This window comes from Cyclopterus lumpus, chromosome 3, assembly GCF_009769545.1.
Source record: "Cyclopterus lumpus isolate fCycLum1 chromosome 3, fCycLum1.pri, whole genome shotgun sequence".
Classification (NCBI taxonomy): Eukaryota; Metazoa; Chordata; class Actinopteri; order Perciformes; family Cyclopteridae; genus Cyclopterus; species Cyclopterus lumpus.
Window position 1 is genome coordinate 21,135,968 of NC_046968.1, and position 16,016 is coordinate 21,151,983.

The following is a 16,016-nucleotide window of genomic DNA, read 5'->3' on the forward strand; positions in this document are numbered from 1 at the left end:
AATGATAAAAAGGAGACATTAAAACAATTGTAATGCTTTGAAATGCTGAAACATCTTTTTCATGCTCCATCATGGGCTCAGCTGCATCAATACTAGTGCTCCTATTAGAATATATAGTAATTTATTGAGTTAAAATCATAAAAAAGTGTCTTCACTCAATTTTGATTGAGTGTGATGGAAGTTCTTGAAAAATACCTTATAACCTAAAACCACCACTCAAACCTATTTATTTACCGATTATTTATTGCAGAAATTACATGAAAATATAACATGTATGGCACATTTACATTCTTTTTTTATTGCAGTCATTTTACAAAAGCAAAAAGCTACTTGGAGCTGTACTATGACAGGTCTTTTGGAAGAGTCATTAACAATGCCTTTAAGCTGTTCCAAAATCACTGTCAAGTACAACTTCTCATGGCTTATTGCTTAAATATACTTTGTCTCCCTCCAGCACTTTCAAAATATGATATCTTGGACAGACTAAAAAAATGACTTTGTAAATCTTTCTCTCAGTGGAATACAGCTAATCACAATCTCACAACTTGTGCATCGCTAAGTCATTAAGTCTGAGAAAATGCTCAGCTGCTGGCTGAGAAAGGACCAATGTCTCACAATGGTAGCACTTCCCACAAAACTAATACGTTATGGCTAGTTAATGCACAAATGAAGAAGTTTACTCTCGACACAAGATATCGACACTGAGGCTGTAGAGCAATTTTAGTAGGTTCTGTAAAAGTCTAAGGGGAGACAAAAACAAAAGATGAAACCTGATGGTGCTCAACTTTTAAGCATCTTATGATAATCAAAGTATCAACAAATAAATAAATAACATTGCCTGCTAGCCATGAATAGATAAATACAGAACAGAATAGGGAAAAAAAGAGGGAGAGAGAGAAGAGAGAGAAAGAGACTCAAATACTTTTCTGGTTTTTGAACGTTTACATGAGAGAAAACAATTCAAATGGCTGCAGTCTAATGTTTAGCTGTCCTCGAGTTTGGCATTAACCCCCAGAACTCTCCTGGGGAGCTGCTCAGTGACTGAGAGAGCAAGTTGCTGCTTACTCCCAGGTGTGAGAGAATGTGTGATGCAAGCCACCGCCATGCGCAGCATGCACGCTAAGCAAGCATTTTTTCTGGAGAATCAATAACAAAAAATGACTCTTTCACTCGGGCCATGATTTTGAGACAATTGTCTTCCAACAGAACAATGGATGCATGGGTTTACACACGGCCCACAACAATGCTGGTGCCAGACTTGATTAGAATTGCATGGAAACCAACAGAATGCTCTTTAATCAAATGCACTATGTGTGATGGCTAATGTGGCACCCACCTTAATAGCACACATACAGAATGGGAGAGCATTACTTCCACCAGCAATTACACCGTGACAATCTGTATTGTTCTTTTGTCGGTTACACAATCGGCCTCCATTGCCCCCGTGGTGAGGAAATGACAGGGAGACCTTGAAGCAACCGTAAAAAAGGAGTTTTCCCTCTTTCTATCATACTTTGACACCATAATGATGCACACTACTGCCTTCTTTGAAGCCGTCTGCCCCTTGCCTTAAAATGTATGATAAATTACAAGAAAATACTGAGAGAAGCATTATTTAGGACATTCTTGTAAATCAATGGCAGATTTACAATGTACAGGATTACAACTTGAATCCTATTTTACTCTGTAACCTTGACAGCTTCCTTTCCACAGCACTAATTCTCCTCGTGGTACACAATACAAAACAGGAGACACTTACTTTCATCTCTGGATGTAAGTCATCACTCTGCTGAAGCAGCACATATTTCAAAACTATAACCAGTTACATCATCGCTCCCACAATGTCATCACTTTATGTCACGTGGCTTAATGGAGATGAGGTGAAATATGGAAATCCAAGGACATCAGCCTGTCATGTAGAAGAAGCCTGCAACAACACATGAGAAGATCGATACCACTCTCATATATTTCTGCAAAACGAAAATTAAAAGCTACAGTCATGCGCCAGTTCGCTTAGCTTAGCACAACCACTGGAAACACGGGAAAAACAGCTCGCCTGGCTCTGTCCAAAGGTAACAAAGTCTGGTTCTCCTCTCTCCAGTGGTTGTGCTAAGCTAACTACCTGCTGGCTCTAGACATGAGAGTCGTATCAATAATCTCATTCAACTCTCCAGCGGAAGGTGAATAAGTGCATTTCATCAAACTGTTGAAACATTTCCTTAAGATCATACTTCACGCATCAGCAAACCTTTTCAAATCGGTTCAATTCCAACTCCCTTTGCAAACATTAAGCCTTCAGCTCGGTTGAACTAAACGTCTCGGTTTCACAACACAGCCACCGTACTCGTACTCTGAGACACTCCGAGCAGTGTAACCCTGTTTGGATTGCTTAACCCCTCTAACAACCACATCAGGAAAACGACCCAACATTACAAACGGCATCACTCTTCATCTGGTCGTGTAAGTGGGTGAAGGCATCGAGACAGATACATTATAGATATGACAGACTCTTGCGGTGTGGGTCACTGAGCTGTCTCTGCCGTTGACAGAGAGTTGCACTTACTGCGGCAACACACACGAGGAGGGTAAGTGATGAAATTAAACACAGTTGACAATATTAATAAGGTAAGAGGAGCGAGTTTGTTTCCTCGCGGACAGTTTGTCTGTAACGAGCCGCGAGATGTCAGGCTCTGGGGAGACGGGCGTGGCTACGGAGTCCGAGCCAGTGGGAAGATATTAATGCAACCCGATGAGGGAGTGAGTCACGGCGAGCTGCTGTCCGTTCAAACTGGTATCATGAGGAGCAGGACAGCGGCGTGCCTTAATCACAGTCATTACTGTGATATTTGACACTGGGGTTGAAATAAAGGGCTCTGTAATAGGCGTTTCTTATCATGCAGTGAGTTAGTGGGTGCTCACATATATTTTCAAGTCAAGCTGTCAGTACAGGGGGAGGTGAGCCAGCACCACCACTACGCCTGCTTGAAAACGCCCGTCCTCTGGGACACCGCCACTCTCGGTTCTTGACTTCCATTGCACACGTGGTAATCAATTACTGGTCTCTAGAGCCATTGGAGAAAAGAGCTACCTTTCCTGAGAATAAGCTAAATCTTTCAAGGCCTCCTAATTGAAAATACATTATCGTGCTAGACAATGCTCTTTGTGTGTCGCCAGCCACTAATTTGGACTGTTTGCATGCACAGAACAAAGCAATTTACTGAGGTTGCAAACATCTTTTGCGGGACAATAATTCACAGTGTTATCAGGTGCAGAGTTTAAACATCAAATAAATGGGCTGAATAACTAAATAAGCTAACTTTGAAGGCGTGCCCAGCTGTTTGTTGGTGGCTATTCTCCCAATGACTCTGAAAAGCTGAAACTAATATGATTTCATATCGTGAAGCCAAGACTGATGCCAGACCTCCCGAAACCAATCCCTCTTACAGGATTTAGCCGGAGCTGTGTGAAATGTACACTGCAGGGCCCCACCGGTCCCAATAATAGTCCTTGCTGTGATTCCAAATCAAAATGAACCCGATCAATAACAAAAGAGGGCTTTTGTGCGTTTACTGCCATCATAAATACAGTGTCCTGAAAAGGAAAGCGAGGGAGGACAGAGAAAGACAGGTTTCCACCAGCCCGGGGACGGGCATAAAGATGTCAGACTGCTGTTTGAGAGAAGGTGGCAGTGGGGAAGACAACACTGCTATGATATGATGGACTTGGAGCAAAGATGGAGCCTGTTTTTGATCACATACATGTTGGCGTGCAGAAGACATGAGGTGTATGCATGTGACACAAAAAACACACTTACTGTACAGGATGTATCCACACACACACACACACACACACACACACACAGACACACAGACACACCCTTTTCTTACAGAACAAATACCAAACCTGTCTTTACAATGAATGACAATTCTTTGGTTGATGCAATTTTAAAGTATATTGTCTCTTATGTGAAACTTCATTTGTTATGAACCTTTTGCAGTTTTTCTGTCTGTTAATTGTGTTTTTATGTGAAACTTTAACGCTGCCTCCTTGGCCAGGACAACCTTGCAAATGAGATTAAATATCTCAATGGGATTATCCTGCTTAAATAAAAAAATAACATGTTATTTTTTAATTATTTTTTTAATGACAAAAAAAAAGCATCTTCCAGGAAAAAAAAAAGAAATACCATAGCATCGAGGCTTTCAACTGTGGCAAAGAAAAAAAGCATTTCGACACCCAACAAGAGCAAAAAGAACCTTTCATGCCAAAAAGTCAAGATGGCAGAGCGGGAACGAGAATAAAGCAAAAATAAATCCCAGCACAAATAAGAGGAGCTCATTTGATCTTTCTGATTGTGCCATTCTAAAAGAGGAATGCACAGACCAGAACAGTGAAACTGGGAGCATGACAAATAACATTGCCTGGGTCATAATACAGGGAGAAAATGTGCTGCACTGACGGCCCAGCGGAGAACGCACAAACATCTCGGAGCACCGGCAGTGGCCCGGGTTAATAATCCTGATAGGAATTAATGTGCTTACAATGGTGCCATTGCTGCCTACCTGAATTTTATTTTAGTCTATTCAGTTGTTTTCCCCCGGCTGGGCTCCTGATAAGACGGAGCCAGCATTCAGCAAGAGAAAGAAGGCCAGTTTGTGCACTGGACACTAATTAATATAGTGCTCCGTCGGGAAAGTTGCTCTACTGACAACAGATTCATTTATACTGCCGTTTTCTGCTTCTCCGAAGGCTCTGCTAATTGCATTTAAATTAGACCTTGTTCAGTAGAGAACAAGGACCAGCACAGTGGTTTGCTACAGAAGCTGGAAGCAAAAAACACGAAATTGGGCAATGTATTACCACAAAGTTGATACACGAAGCTTTTGACAGAAGGGCTGACCAGAGAAAGGCACAAATATGCTTGTAGTATATTTCATGAATAATCTCATTGACTGCAATTTCACCCCAACATTTGCTCTAATGAGATAATCTTTGAACCAGTAGATCACTGCATCTTTCTTCTCGGGCCCGTTGGCAACGCTAGCGCAGCAATTATTTGACTTCAATTTAAGACACACATTTTATTTTTTTTGCCACAAAACATTTTCAGAGAAACTGGGGGGGGAAATAATGTCCATGACACTCAGTGAGGGACAAAAGAAGATGGAGTAGAGCTGGAGTAAGCATGGCAGGTAACTATTTAAATGGCATTGTGACATAATAACGGTCAAGAAAAAAGGGCCAAGAAAAAGAGGCAAGCCGGCACACAAACAATGAAGAAAAGAAAATGCTAAGTGTAATGAATAGCTAAATGCTTTCACGCAGACCACCCACCATTAGCAAAGGCGTACGATTCCATCTTCACAGCAAAGGTCAATGTTTATATAGCAATTAAATATGTTTTTAAACCTTAATTTACCTAATGAAGGTTGGTTTATGATGCATGTGCTTCACAATCATACGGTAACAAACAGCCTCTTTGGGGAAATGTGCCCCACAAGAGCAGTGTGTTTCCTGCAGTTGAATAACTCCCCTCAGAAAAAACTCTCTAAAGGAAACTAGAAAGATCTGACATTAATTCTCAGCGATCGTGTGTATTCCACGTTCATTCCTGCAAGGGAATGAACGTGGAATACGCGCGCATGTTTATTTGTACTCACAGGCCTTTGACTGAAGTTGATTGAGCTGGCCAATCCTTTTAGAGAGGGAGGACTCCTGTAGATTCAGGGGAGATTAATACTAGCAGCAAAGCCAAGCGGGGGTGCATGACAGTTAGTTAAAAAAACATTTGACAAACAAGGGCACACATTGTTGTTGATGCACAGCCACTAACACATGGCTCAGCCAATTTCATCGACTTGTGCCACCTATAGGCACGACACACCAACAGCAGCTTACATGAGCAGATACACAGAACACTAACTACTGGTAAGACATTTTGTTGATGTACTTCTGTCCCCCCCCCCACCCCCAATACCTATTACTGTGCCATTGTCAAGCTCATTAAATAAAAAGATGGTCTTGCATTAGCTGTCTTTATTTCATGGGTTCATTTTAAAATAATTAGCAAACTTCTAAAAAAAAAAAAAAAAAAAAGGGGAATATTTTGAGGTCCGGGTGACAAAATAAAGAAACAAATTACTAATAGGAACATGAACTGACACTGAACGTGTGAGAAAAAAACTAAGGGATGGGAGGAAAACCCACACTAAAATGGGAAAGCAAGCCAATGCCACACAGACAGGACGGGGACTCGGGAGGAAATCTGGGATCCTCTCTCTGTAAAGCAACAGTGCTAACCACTGAGCCACTGTGTTGCCAAGTGAAAGCCAGAGAATGCCAGCTAGATAGTAAAATTCTGCAAAAAGCCTTCCACGCCATGTGGGGTGAGCTCCCTCCCCTTCAGCGAGTCCATCTCCTGCCTGTCAGGCCATAGTGCCACAACTCAAGCAAACGTTTTCGTCTCCATCTTGCTTTCTGTCATCCACTTCTCACCCCTCCTAACCCTGTCTCCCTAGCTCCCTCGCTCTATCTCCCTGCCTCATCTCTCTGTCTCCTTCCTTTCCCCACTCTATACATCTCCATCCGCACACGGTTCACTGTAAATGCTGTGCCAGCAGAGTGATGCCGGGGAAATGGCGCCATCCTCATTGAGAGAGCAAGCAGACGGAGTGGGGGTGGCGCTGGAGGGGGGTGTTCAGTGACAGGCCCTGAAACCCAGCCATCAGAAAACACACTGCAGCAATCACACAGCTCCAGTAGATAAGATACACGGCTAAAGCTCCACATTCGGAGAAGGATCAGTCAAAAAATGGTGGGATATAGATTATTATTTTTGTGAGTAGAACAAAGTGGTCAGAATAGTCTGGGAGTGTGAGACAGTGCATGTAGGTGGGAGAGGAGGAGAGCGACTACGGGGTCTGGTACATAAGCAAAGCTGTCCGGGCAAGCAGACAGGCCACGGTTCATTCGACTGTTCATTATTAACAGCTGTTCCTATGGGTCTCCCCGCAACTAAGCCTTGCTGCACTCTGCAAAACCTATCAATATCCCAGCGACACAAAAACACTGCCTATTGCAGAGCCCGGCTTAAAAACTGTTCAGCGCTCCACAGGGCGGGTTTCCAAAAATGGCCGTCTCAGAGAGGCCTGATAATAGAGTGCGTGTGGTGTGCGCATATGTTATTGACAGTCTGGATGCTTCTGGTGAGCGAGTTAAATTGGTGGCGACTACAAAAGAGGTGAGAATAACACGGGTGACTTCACACAGACTCTCAAAGGGTGGCTCATGCCAGCCCACAGAGTGCGCTGCTCAGTGAGTGTAAAGGCTTCATTTTCTCAAAATTAACCTTGTCAAACTCCTGTTCTGCCTGGGAGAGATTTGTATTATTAATGCAATTTTTCAATCAGAGATTGGGGAGGGGGGGGAGGGGAGTGTGAAATTGTATCATGCTTGTTCACTCTGTGCTTTCTCCCATCATTGTGCATTCTTCGTCTGTTTTCCCATAGGCCATTTAGAATTTTAAGCAGATTTGACCCAGTCCTATAATAGGATTCTCCACTTCCTGAGTGTGACGTGCGGTGCTCTGTGTTTGTAAGTGTATGCAGTGTGTTCCCGATATCAACTCCAGCTCAGCATACTCCACACTCTGCTACTCCACAGCAGAGGAGTTCTGCTGGGTCAAAATTAATTACAGAAGCTTTTAAGCACACACCAGCTGTTGTAAACAAATGCAAATACATTTTCGCTCCAAACAAGCCCCCCTTGTACACAAAATACTGTGAATCTTCACCAACAACTTGGGCCATCATCAAGAAGGTTTTCCCCAGTTCATTTGTGGATCTGCTCTTTTCACAGTCCCCCTTTCCATCTTTACTTCATCACACTTCAATAAATCTATGTTTTTTGGCCGGATGTCTCTTTTACAGTCCATTTTGGACTCTTTCTTTGACTGGATCTGTTCCGGCCAATTCCTTTTATGTTTTGAAGTTAGGGGAACAGCAGGAGCATGACACAGAGTAAAGGAAATGACAATCAAAGCCTGTATGAACTGCTATGATCCGTCCAGTATAAGTGCTGTGATTAGCAATTCAGTGTTTTGATTTTCGATAAAAAGTACACCGAAAATATGGACATTACATTTTCCCACAGACCAAGGCGACCTGTCAATGTCAAAATGTCTTGTTCTGTTTGACTGTATATTCATATTCAATTGACATCATATATGAATAATGCAAACATCAAATCCTCACAATTGAGAGTATAGAAACAGAAAATGGTTGGACTATTTGCTGAAAGCTTTTACTAAAATAATGAGTTCACAAATTCTCCTAGATGGCTACCGCAGAGCGGTTCTCCGCACCATGAAGAAAGAGAAAAAGGGCATTCTCAAAAGGGCCGAGGCCTGGAGAGTCTGGTCCAGGTGATATAGCCCTAACAGCCAACTCCTGCTGCACTAACCTGCCGGCCCTAATCAAGGATCATTCTGAACTACACAATCAGGGACTCAAAAAGGCAATGCAAGGGCAATGCTATTCTCATACACATTAAACAGTGCAAAGCTTTAGAAGCACAGCACACAGGAGTCGGTTACTGTAGAAGACTGACAGTTTTTGGGTTGCACATAAAAAAGGAAGGAGGAGTATGCTGCCAATCCATCACTCACAGGGAGTTTAGACTTGTGTCCTCTCCCTGGAGTGATTCAACCACTAAGAGCAATTGTCACACCGGCTATGACAATGTGAACGGTAGAACGCCTGTTCTCCACGCAGCACGGCACAGCAGGCCATCCACGCTGACAAGGAGTCGTAGCTGTTTGTCGCCACTTTGTATTCCAAAGAGAGGTGACATTGGACTATGATGACATTATTGCATCCCTGCAGACCAAGTCAAGTCAGTCATGTTTTGCGCTGTGAAGCCATCTAATAAGAATATAGTAAGAGGATTCAACTTTGGTATACAACCAACTGTTTCTGGCTATGTTGAATTGTCAAAGTTCCCACAATTGGGGAATCAACATGCGTAGTTAAAAGGTTTGGATTCAAACCCGATGGGATTGAAGAAAAGGAAAGAAAAAATTGGAAACGTCATTGGCACCGATTCCCATTGACTCACCATCACTGAAAAAAAGACAAAAATGCTTGACGATTTAAATGAACAATCCAGATGACTCAATGTTTTTTTCCAAATGAGAATTTCATTTGTAGAGGGGAAATGGAGGAGACAAAAAAAAATGAAGATTGGAGGTTATAAAAAGATCATATCAATTTCAACCAAACTTGAAGTAGTGCATCAATCCGGCAAAGGTCAAAGGGTAATAGCAGCCACAGACTATTTTACCACTGGTACCTTGCAGTCATATTTCATTCTCACTACGCGTGTAATGCCTTTCCACTACCCCAATGGCCCCTCGGACTGGTTATCTGTGCTGTTTTCAAAGAGGCCAACCAAACTGTTAGAAAGGCCAACCTCCCTCAGCCGTCCGGCAAGCCTGACTTGCCAATCGGCCATCCTGTTTCCAGACAGCACAGTCATTTCCCAGCCCAGTGGAGCAGCACTCCCTGACCTCTGCCTCGACCTCCGCCTCAACAGCCCGAGTTCCAGCACTAGCTCCAGCCCAGAGAGCAGGCACAGGCCACCTCTACTTATTTATGAGCCATTTCACACAGTGCTGCTCCCATTAGAGACCCAGCCTTGGCCCACCTTACAGGGCACTCTCCTCGCACTTAACACAGAGTACACCAGCAGAACCTGGGGGACATGGGCAGTGGGCGGTGATGGTGGGCAGGGTGGAGACCAATAGACCCATCACATAGGTACCGTCACACACCCAACATCAAACAATCAGAGAATGACAAATCAATCTACTTCCTAGTTAGCAAACCTTTCCTTCGGACAGCTGCTACGACAACAATCACTCCATCTAGCACAATCTTTTGTCTTCCGTTTATTACTGTATTGGCTTTTGAAATATTTAATGACTTTGTCGGGAAAAATTATCACCCACTGATCTAATTTAACGATGCAAAAGAACCGGTGGGTTTCGCTTTTTGAACCATAATTGGACATTTCATTATTACTCATACAGCTGAACTGTTACTCAAAGCAGGAAACAGAAAGACAAAGAAAAAAAGTCTCAGAAGCATACAATTTGATTGATGGATTGATTCACAAAAGCATGGCAGGTCTTAATAAGAAACTCTGCTATGCATGACTGAAAAAAAGATTAGCCTGAGCTGGTAACATTCTAAAACTACAGGATGCCGGTAAATATTAGCTTGTTTACTTTGCACCCGAATGAAGGTGACAACGTTGATGGAAAGACCTATTTTATGGAGAAAGAGTGATGAAGACCAACACCCACCTGTGATTGTGACAAAGGCGTAGCCCTCCTCGCCCAGCAGTGAATTGATCAGTCCGCAGCTGTAGGTGCTATTGGGCTCCAGCACAACTGTCAGCACGCTGGTCATAGAGAACAACCCTTCCTCATTGGCCACCAATGAAGTGGTGATATTGTCTGTCAGGTTGCGCCCACCCCCATCTTGCCATATCACGCCAGCTTCAGGATAACCACCGTAGGCCACACAGGTCAGGGCCACCTCATCGCCTGGTCGCAGGTTGGATTCAGGCTGCAAAGTCACCACAGGCTTGGAGTATGGGGCTGAAACAAGGCAAGAGTCCACAGGAGGAGGAGGAGGAGGGTGGGGGTGGAGGGGGGAAGAAAAGAGGTATGTGGGTGAGGATGCAGAGGGGATAAGGGAACAGCAGACACATACTGGATTTAGTTAAAGTCTCTGCTGCAAGAGTCACCCTGGGAACTGTTTGACATGATTCCCATTAAATTCTTAATTATATTTAGGGAGCTTAGCATAACACAGTGCTTAAGATCCCACAGACATAGACAGCATCTGTGGCACATCCTGATGCTGCATCCTTCCACTCTTAATGCTGCTCTCTCCAGAGACCCAAAGCACTGAGCCACTCCCAGAAAGGGAATACGGTATCCGGCAGGAGGTGGAGGTGGACAGGCCTCGGATGAAACTGGCAGCCTCCGAAATTTGAGGCGACTCAGCAGATAACATGGAAAAGAGCGTAGAGGGGAGGAGGTGAGGGGTGAATTGCCCGCCTTGGCTGAATTCACGCTTATCCAATCCCTTGAGCTAAAACATGTGTATAGAGGTGGTGGAGAAATAGGCTGCTGTATTCCCAGAGCCAATCATTGCACAGCAAACAAAGAGGTGGAGCTGAGGGCGAGATGAAATAAGTTTGCCTGAGCTGCTTTTTGAAAAGTGGACTCTCAATACAAAGACGGATGTAGCGTGGTACACACTAACTTCCCCAGCTGTCCATTTGACTGACAGGCAGATATCCATCGAGGGACGCATTCATTTTCTTCCAGCACAGCGTGGAGCAAGATGACAATTCTAACTGTAAAAGTTGGCTAAAAATACAACATCTATAAATCTAATGCATAAAATGGAACCAATTTGTCACTGTTGGAGACATTGTTTTCTCTCTCCAAAGCCAGGAGGAAAAAAAATACGTTATTCATTAACACAGTGCCTAATGCACATCCATCCTTGGAGAATACAGGAACAATCTCCCAACAGATATACAAATGGGAGAGGGAAGGAAAGGCACACAGTATAATTATAAATAAATAAAAGGCTCTCAGCTGTGTAGGCGAGAGATGTAGTCACACAGCAGAGACGATGTTAGTGATGTCTGATTGACCGTAACAACAGCTAATAATCAAAGTCAGCAGATATTGACCATGACAGACCACAAACAGTGCTTATTGACCAAAAACACTGCTCAACAGCCCTGATGAAACGATTCATCACCTACTCGCGGAGAAGAGAGGAAATTATCATAACTCACCATCTTCATAGGTAATTGTATTTTACATTTAACTGCAGTCTATTAGCGTATACGTCTGTATAAGTGCTGATGTCAAATCACTTTTAATACAATCAATTCAAGTGTAAAGTGGAACTAGGACACAAGCATTAGGCAATGAAAGAGCATATATATATATATATAAATATAAAACAATAAAGTTTGGGCCTGTGAGTATTACGTCTTTATGTGAAGCTGGACCAATGCTAGAAAAGGTATACACAGCCTGCATTACAATCTGGGGATGTGGAGATTAAAAGATATGGGCCGCTACCAGGCAGGAGAAGCCAAACTAAATATGCTAATAGGTTGCATCATGGGAAATGTAGACGTGTTTGGACTTGAACCCTTACCACGACACTAACTAAAAAAGGTCAAGATTTAAGGCCTTACATTTTTTTAATCCGTCTCTTGTGAAAACCCCAACTTTATGAAAGTGCTATACTAAATTACTTAAATGTCCCTTTCAACAAAAGGGAATTAATTTTTTTTTTTAAATACACTTGGGCTGTAAGTAATTATCTTATCATAAATTCATCTCTCAATTATTTTTCTTTATTATTCAATTCATCATTAAACTATGAAATAACAGGATTTTTTGTGAAATGTAAATAATGAGCTTAAAGTGGCCCGTTTTGTGACTTTTTTGCTGATAAAAATGACTTATTGATTGTGAAAGTCAATTTGTGAATGTGTGAATCCATTTTCCATATGCCACTGGTCATGAGTGACACGTGTGCATGTCGATCTTGTTCTACACGTGTCATGGACGTCACAGCTGGACTCACCGGCCACCTGCAGCAGCAAAGCAGCGCTGCCGTAGTCCTGCACCCTGACGAAGCAGGTATAGCTGCCTTCATCCGCCACCACCACCCTCCTGAGCAGGAGCGAAGCGTTGCCGAGGCCCAGCTGAGCGGGGAATAGGCTGGTACGGTTGGCGAATCTCTCGGCCTGGTCCGCCAGCTGGTCGCGCGTCTCCCAGTAAGCGTGCACACTGCGCTTGGTGTCTGTCAGCTGCCAGAAGATGCTCAGATCAGACAAGTTGAAGGGGTTGGCGTGGCTGAAGGAACAGTTGAGGGTGGCATCGCTGCCATACAGCGCCACCACTGGCTGCTCCGGGACTTGCACTTCCTTCACAGCTAGAAGAGAGGACGTGAAACACACGAGTCACGTTATTAAAAGATGAATCCTTCAGTTTTGATTTACTGAGAGAGGGGCGTGTTTTGCTGCATGTTAGAAAATGTCTGGTAAACTGTGACAGCAAAATATAATGAATACACTCAACTCTGACTTTTTCAACTAGGTGGTCTAAAGTAGACAATACACACCATTTTCCCCAAAGGTATAGTATGAAAATGCAGTATTCACTGAATCCCAGCATTCATTCAGTGTGCTGTGTTCAAATGTGACAAGACTGAAACCTACTCAAATTTGAATACCGAAAAAAAAGAAATCAATGCAGTATTTTGAAAATATATGCCGCTTCAGAAACATCCACTCTGTTTGTGCAGAGCAGGTGAGACTGGATGAAGGCCTGCGGGGTAAGAAGAGGAGGGATCTGGCGGTAAGCATTAGGACTCTATTATCGTTCCTGTAGGCTTTGCCTCCTGGCGATGGCTCAGCGTGCTGAAACTCGGCAATAAAAGCACGAACATCTGTATAACTTTAGTGAAATTGTTAATTAAATGTTTTAAAAAAGAGGGGTGCGGGAGGGTATAACAGTAAAACTCTGGAGTGCGTGCCTACATGGAAATAAAAAGTGACTCCGCTTCTCTCCAATCGGCAGCAGATTTTTCTGTGCATCTGTGCGTATGCATTTGTGTGTGAGTGTGTGTGTGAGTGTGTGTGCGTGTGCTTGTGTGTATTGTTTGTCTAGACTAGGCCAAGAGCAAAGAGTACACTGCATAATCATTCTGAATTAGTAGCCATCTCAGGCAGTCCAGAGTACATCCATAGTATTCTCAAGAGTCAGCATTCTCCATTGATCTCTGCCTGCTCTTATACATCTCGGAGACACTCATCAGTATCACAGGGGAGAAAAAAAAGCCAGCTGGCCCCTGGAGCAAACATTCTACTTTATGCTCAGCCTCTCTAATTGTTATAATCACAGTGGCATTTTAGCCTCCTCACCCCTGTTTGAGCTCTGTCGATCACACAGCCCGCATCGATGTTGAATTGCTGCTTGAGGACATTTGACTGACGACTTTTCCTATTCACAACAAACAAGTCTTTCATCTGAGAAGGTTCATATATGCTAAGTCAAGGCAGACCTATTTGCAATCACATTCAGCCATTCCCAGCGAGGTAGCCCCTCCACATCACTCCACAAACAACCTGCTCGTCTGCAGGAACAGTGCCACCTACTGGCCAATGTGTGCAGAAAGCGGAACAGATTGCTGCACAAATACCACATGAATGCCCCATCTAAAACCGGGTGTCGGGGCCCAATCTGCTCTGCCTTTCAGAGGGAAGAGAGTATTTTAGATCAAAATCCTTAAATAGTCAAGGTATACTAACATTTAAGTGACAGACACTTTTTAAGACTTTTTTTTTCTCCTCAAGGATTGCTTCACATAAAAATAGAAGCAGGATACATCGAGGAAAGACTCATGGGGTATTACTTTTGGAGGAAAATGATGCTCTGCAATTTTGACTTGGGGCGAATCAAAGCCCTAACACCAACCGAGTGCCAGCCACACAACAATTATCTGACCCCCATGGCGACAACAGTAGAGGCTTTTTTTTGTTTCCTTTACTGCGATTACAAAAGCTCTCTTGGTGCTGCAAGGTTTTCTATCGCCCGTATCGTGCCCACATTCACTCCGCTGGGCTACAGTAGAGTTATCAAGGCAATGCATGAGAGGAGCGGGCGGCATTGTGCCGCCATCAAAAGGGTTTTCTGGAGTGTGTATTTATGCTGTCGTTGGAGGTGGCCCAACCTTTGCGGTAATGAATAGGTCGCTGGTGTTTTTGTCAGAGTGGAGGGTCAGTGACAGCCCTCTTTTAGACGTGCTTGTTGAAGGAGGAGGAGAGAAAGCAATTAAATCACTCCCGAGCAGCCCGGGATGACTCACACCACTGAGTTTGTGCAGGAAGGGGGAAGGGAAGGGAGGGAAACAGAGAGTGGCGAGAGTCAACCTCACACTTAAAGATAATATCTGGAAACAAGCCCAGGGAGAGGCTGTGGTGGAGCCTTACACATTAATCCCTCAACACAGACCAAAGCCATGTCAGAGAGGAGAAAGAGATAGAAACTCCCCTTTATAATTCCACATTGCTTCACTCACTGCTTCTTTAACCAGTGACCTACCACTTGCTCCCAAGGCCCTGCGAGGACGCAGCTCTACACGGGGACCTTGTGTAGAGACACCGATCTGCACTCGGAGAGAGAATTCAAGGGGAGCATTTTGCAACGCATCGAGGGGATTGGACAGGAGAGGAGGGCAAGCTAGGCCAGCTGACGTCATGGAAAGCGCACATCTGATGTCCTATTCGTCAGAGGTGAAATACCACAAGCCAAAAGTGAATCACTGCGCACTTGGCTGTTTCTGATCTGCTGCCGTTAACAGCATGCTCCGTGTAGCAGCCGCGTGTTTGATCGCCTCTCCTCAGGTCTGCTCTCGACATGAAAACACATGCATTCTTGAAAGAGACAACTGTGAGTAGCGGAGGTTAAAGATTACTACACAAGTGGTCTTTGGTGAGGGGGGCCGGGCAGCACCTCGTAGCCAGGCCCGCGGTGTCTTCTCAGGGGTAAGTGGGGATCTCACCTCTCCCTTCTCCCTCCCGATAAAGAGATGCTCAGAAGCTATAGAGGGCATGCTGGGAGACATCAGGCTGCGGGGATTTACACACTGCACTTTGTGTTTATGGGCCTCAGCTCTGTTTGAGTGCCTTGCGAGACAGAGACGGGCACTTTCACAGCCGACATGAAATAAACTCATTACAGCCTTTGCAAGCGCTGGCAACGAGCCCCGCTTACTAGCGAGGGCTGGCTAGTAAAGGCTGCATGTGATCTTCACACTGCTCTCCATTCTACGCATAACCTCGTCACCATCAAACCTCCTTCTGTCTTGCTTTCACCGGGTCTGTGTGGCACGGGAGTGGCTGGATTAGCC

General features: G+C 44.1%; 1 protein-coding gene across 6 annotated transcripts in view; it reads right to left on the reverse strand.

Moving 5' to 3' along the window:
- cd276 (CD276 molecule) overlaps positions 1-16,016 on the reverse strand; it is a 63,098-nt gene that overhangs the window by 32,017 nt on the left and 15,065 nt on the right. For all 6 annotated transcript variants that reach the window (XR_004608936.1, XR_004608942.1, XR_004608933.1 and 3 more), the window contains exons 3-4: positions 12,687-13,037; positions 10,364-10,660 (exon numbers count right to left, since the gene is read on the reverse strand). Coding sequence is in view for 2 of the 6 variants with exons in the window: in XM_034525708.1 (XP_034381599.1) it covers positions 10,364-10,660; positions 12,687-13,037 (648 nt within the window). In the remaining 4 variants the exon portion in view is untranslated. The remainder of the gene's footprint in view (positions 1-10,363; positions 10,661-12,686; positions 13,038-16,016) is intronic.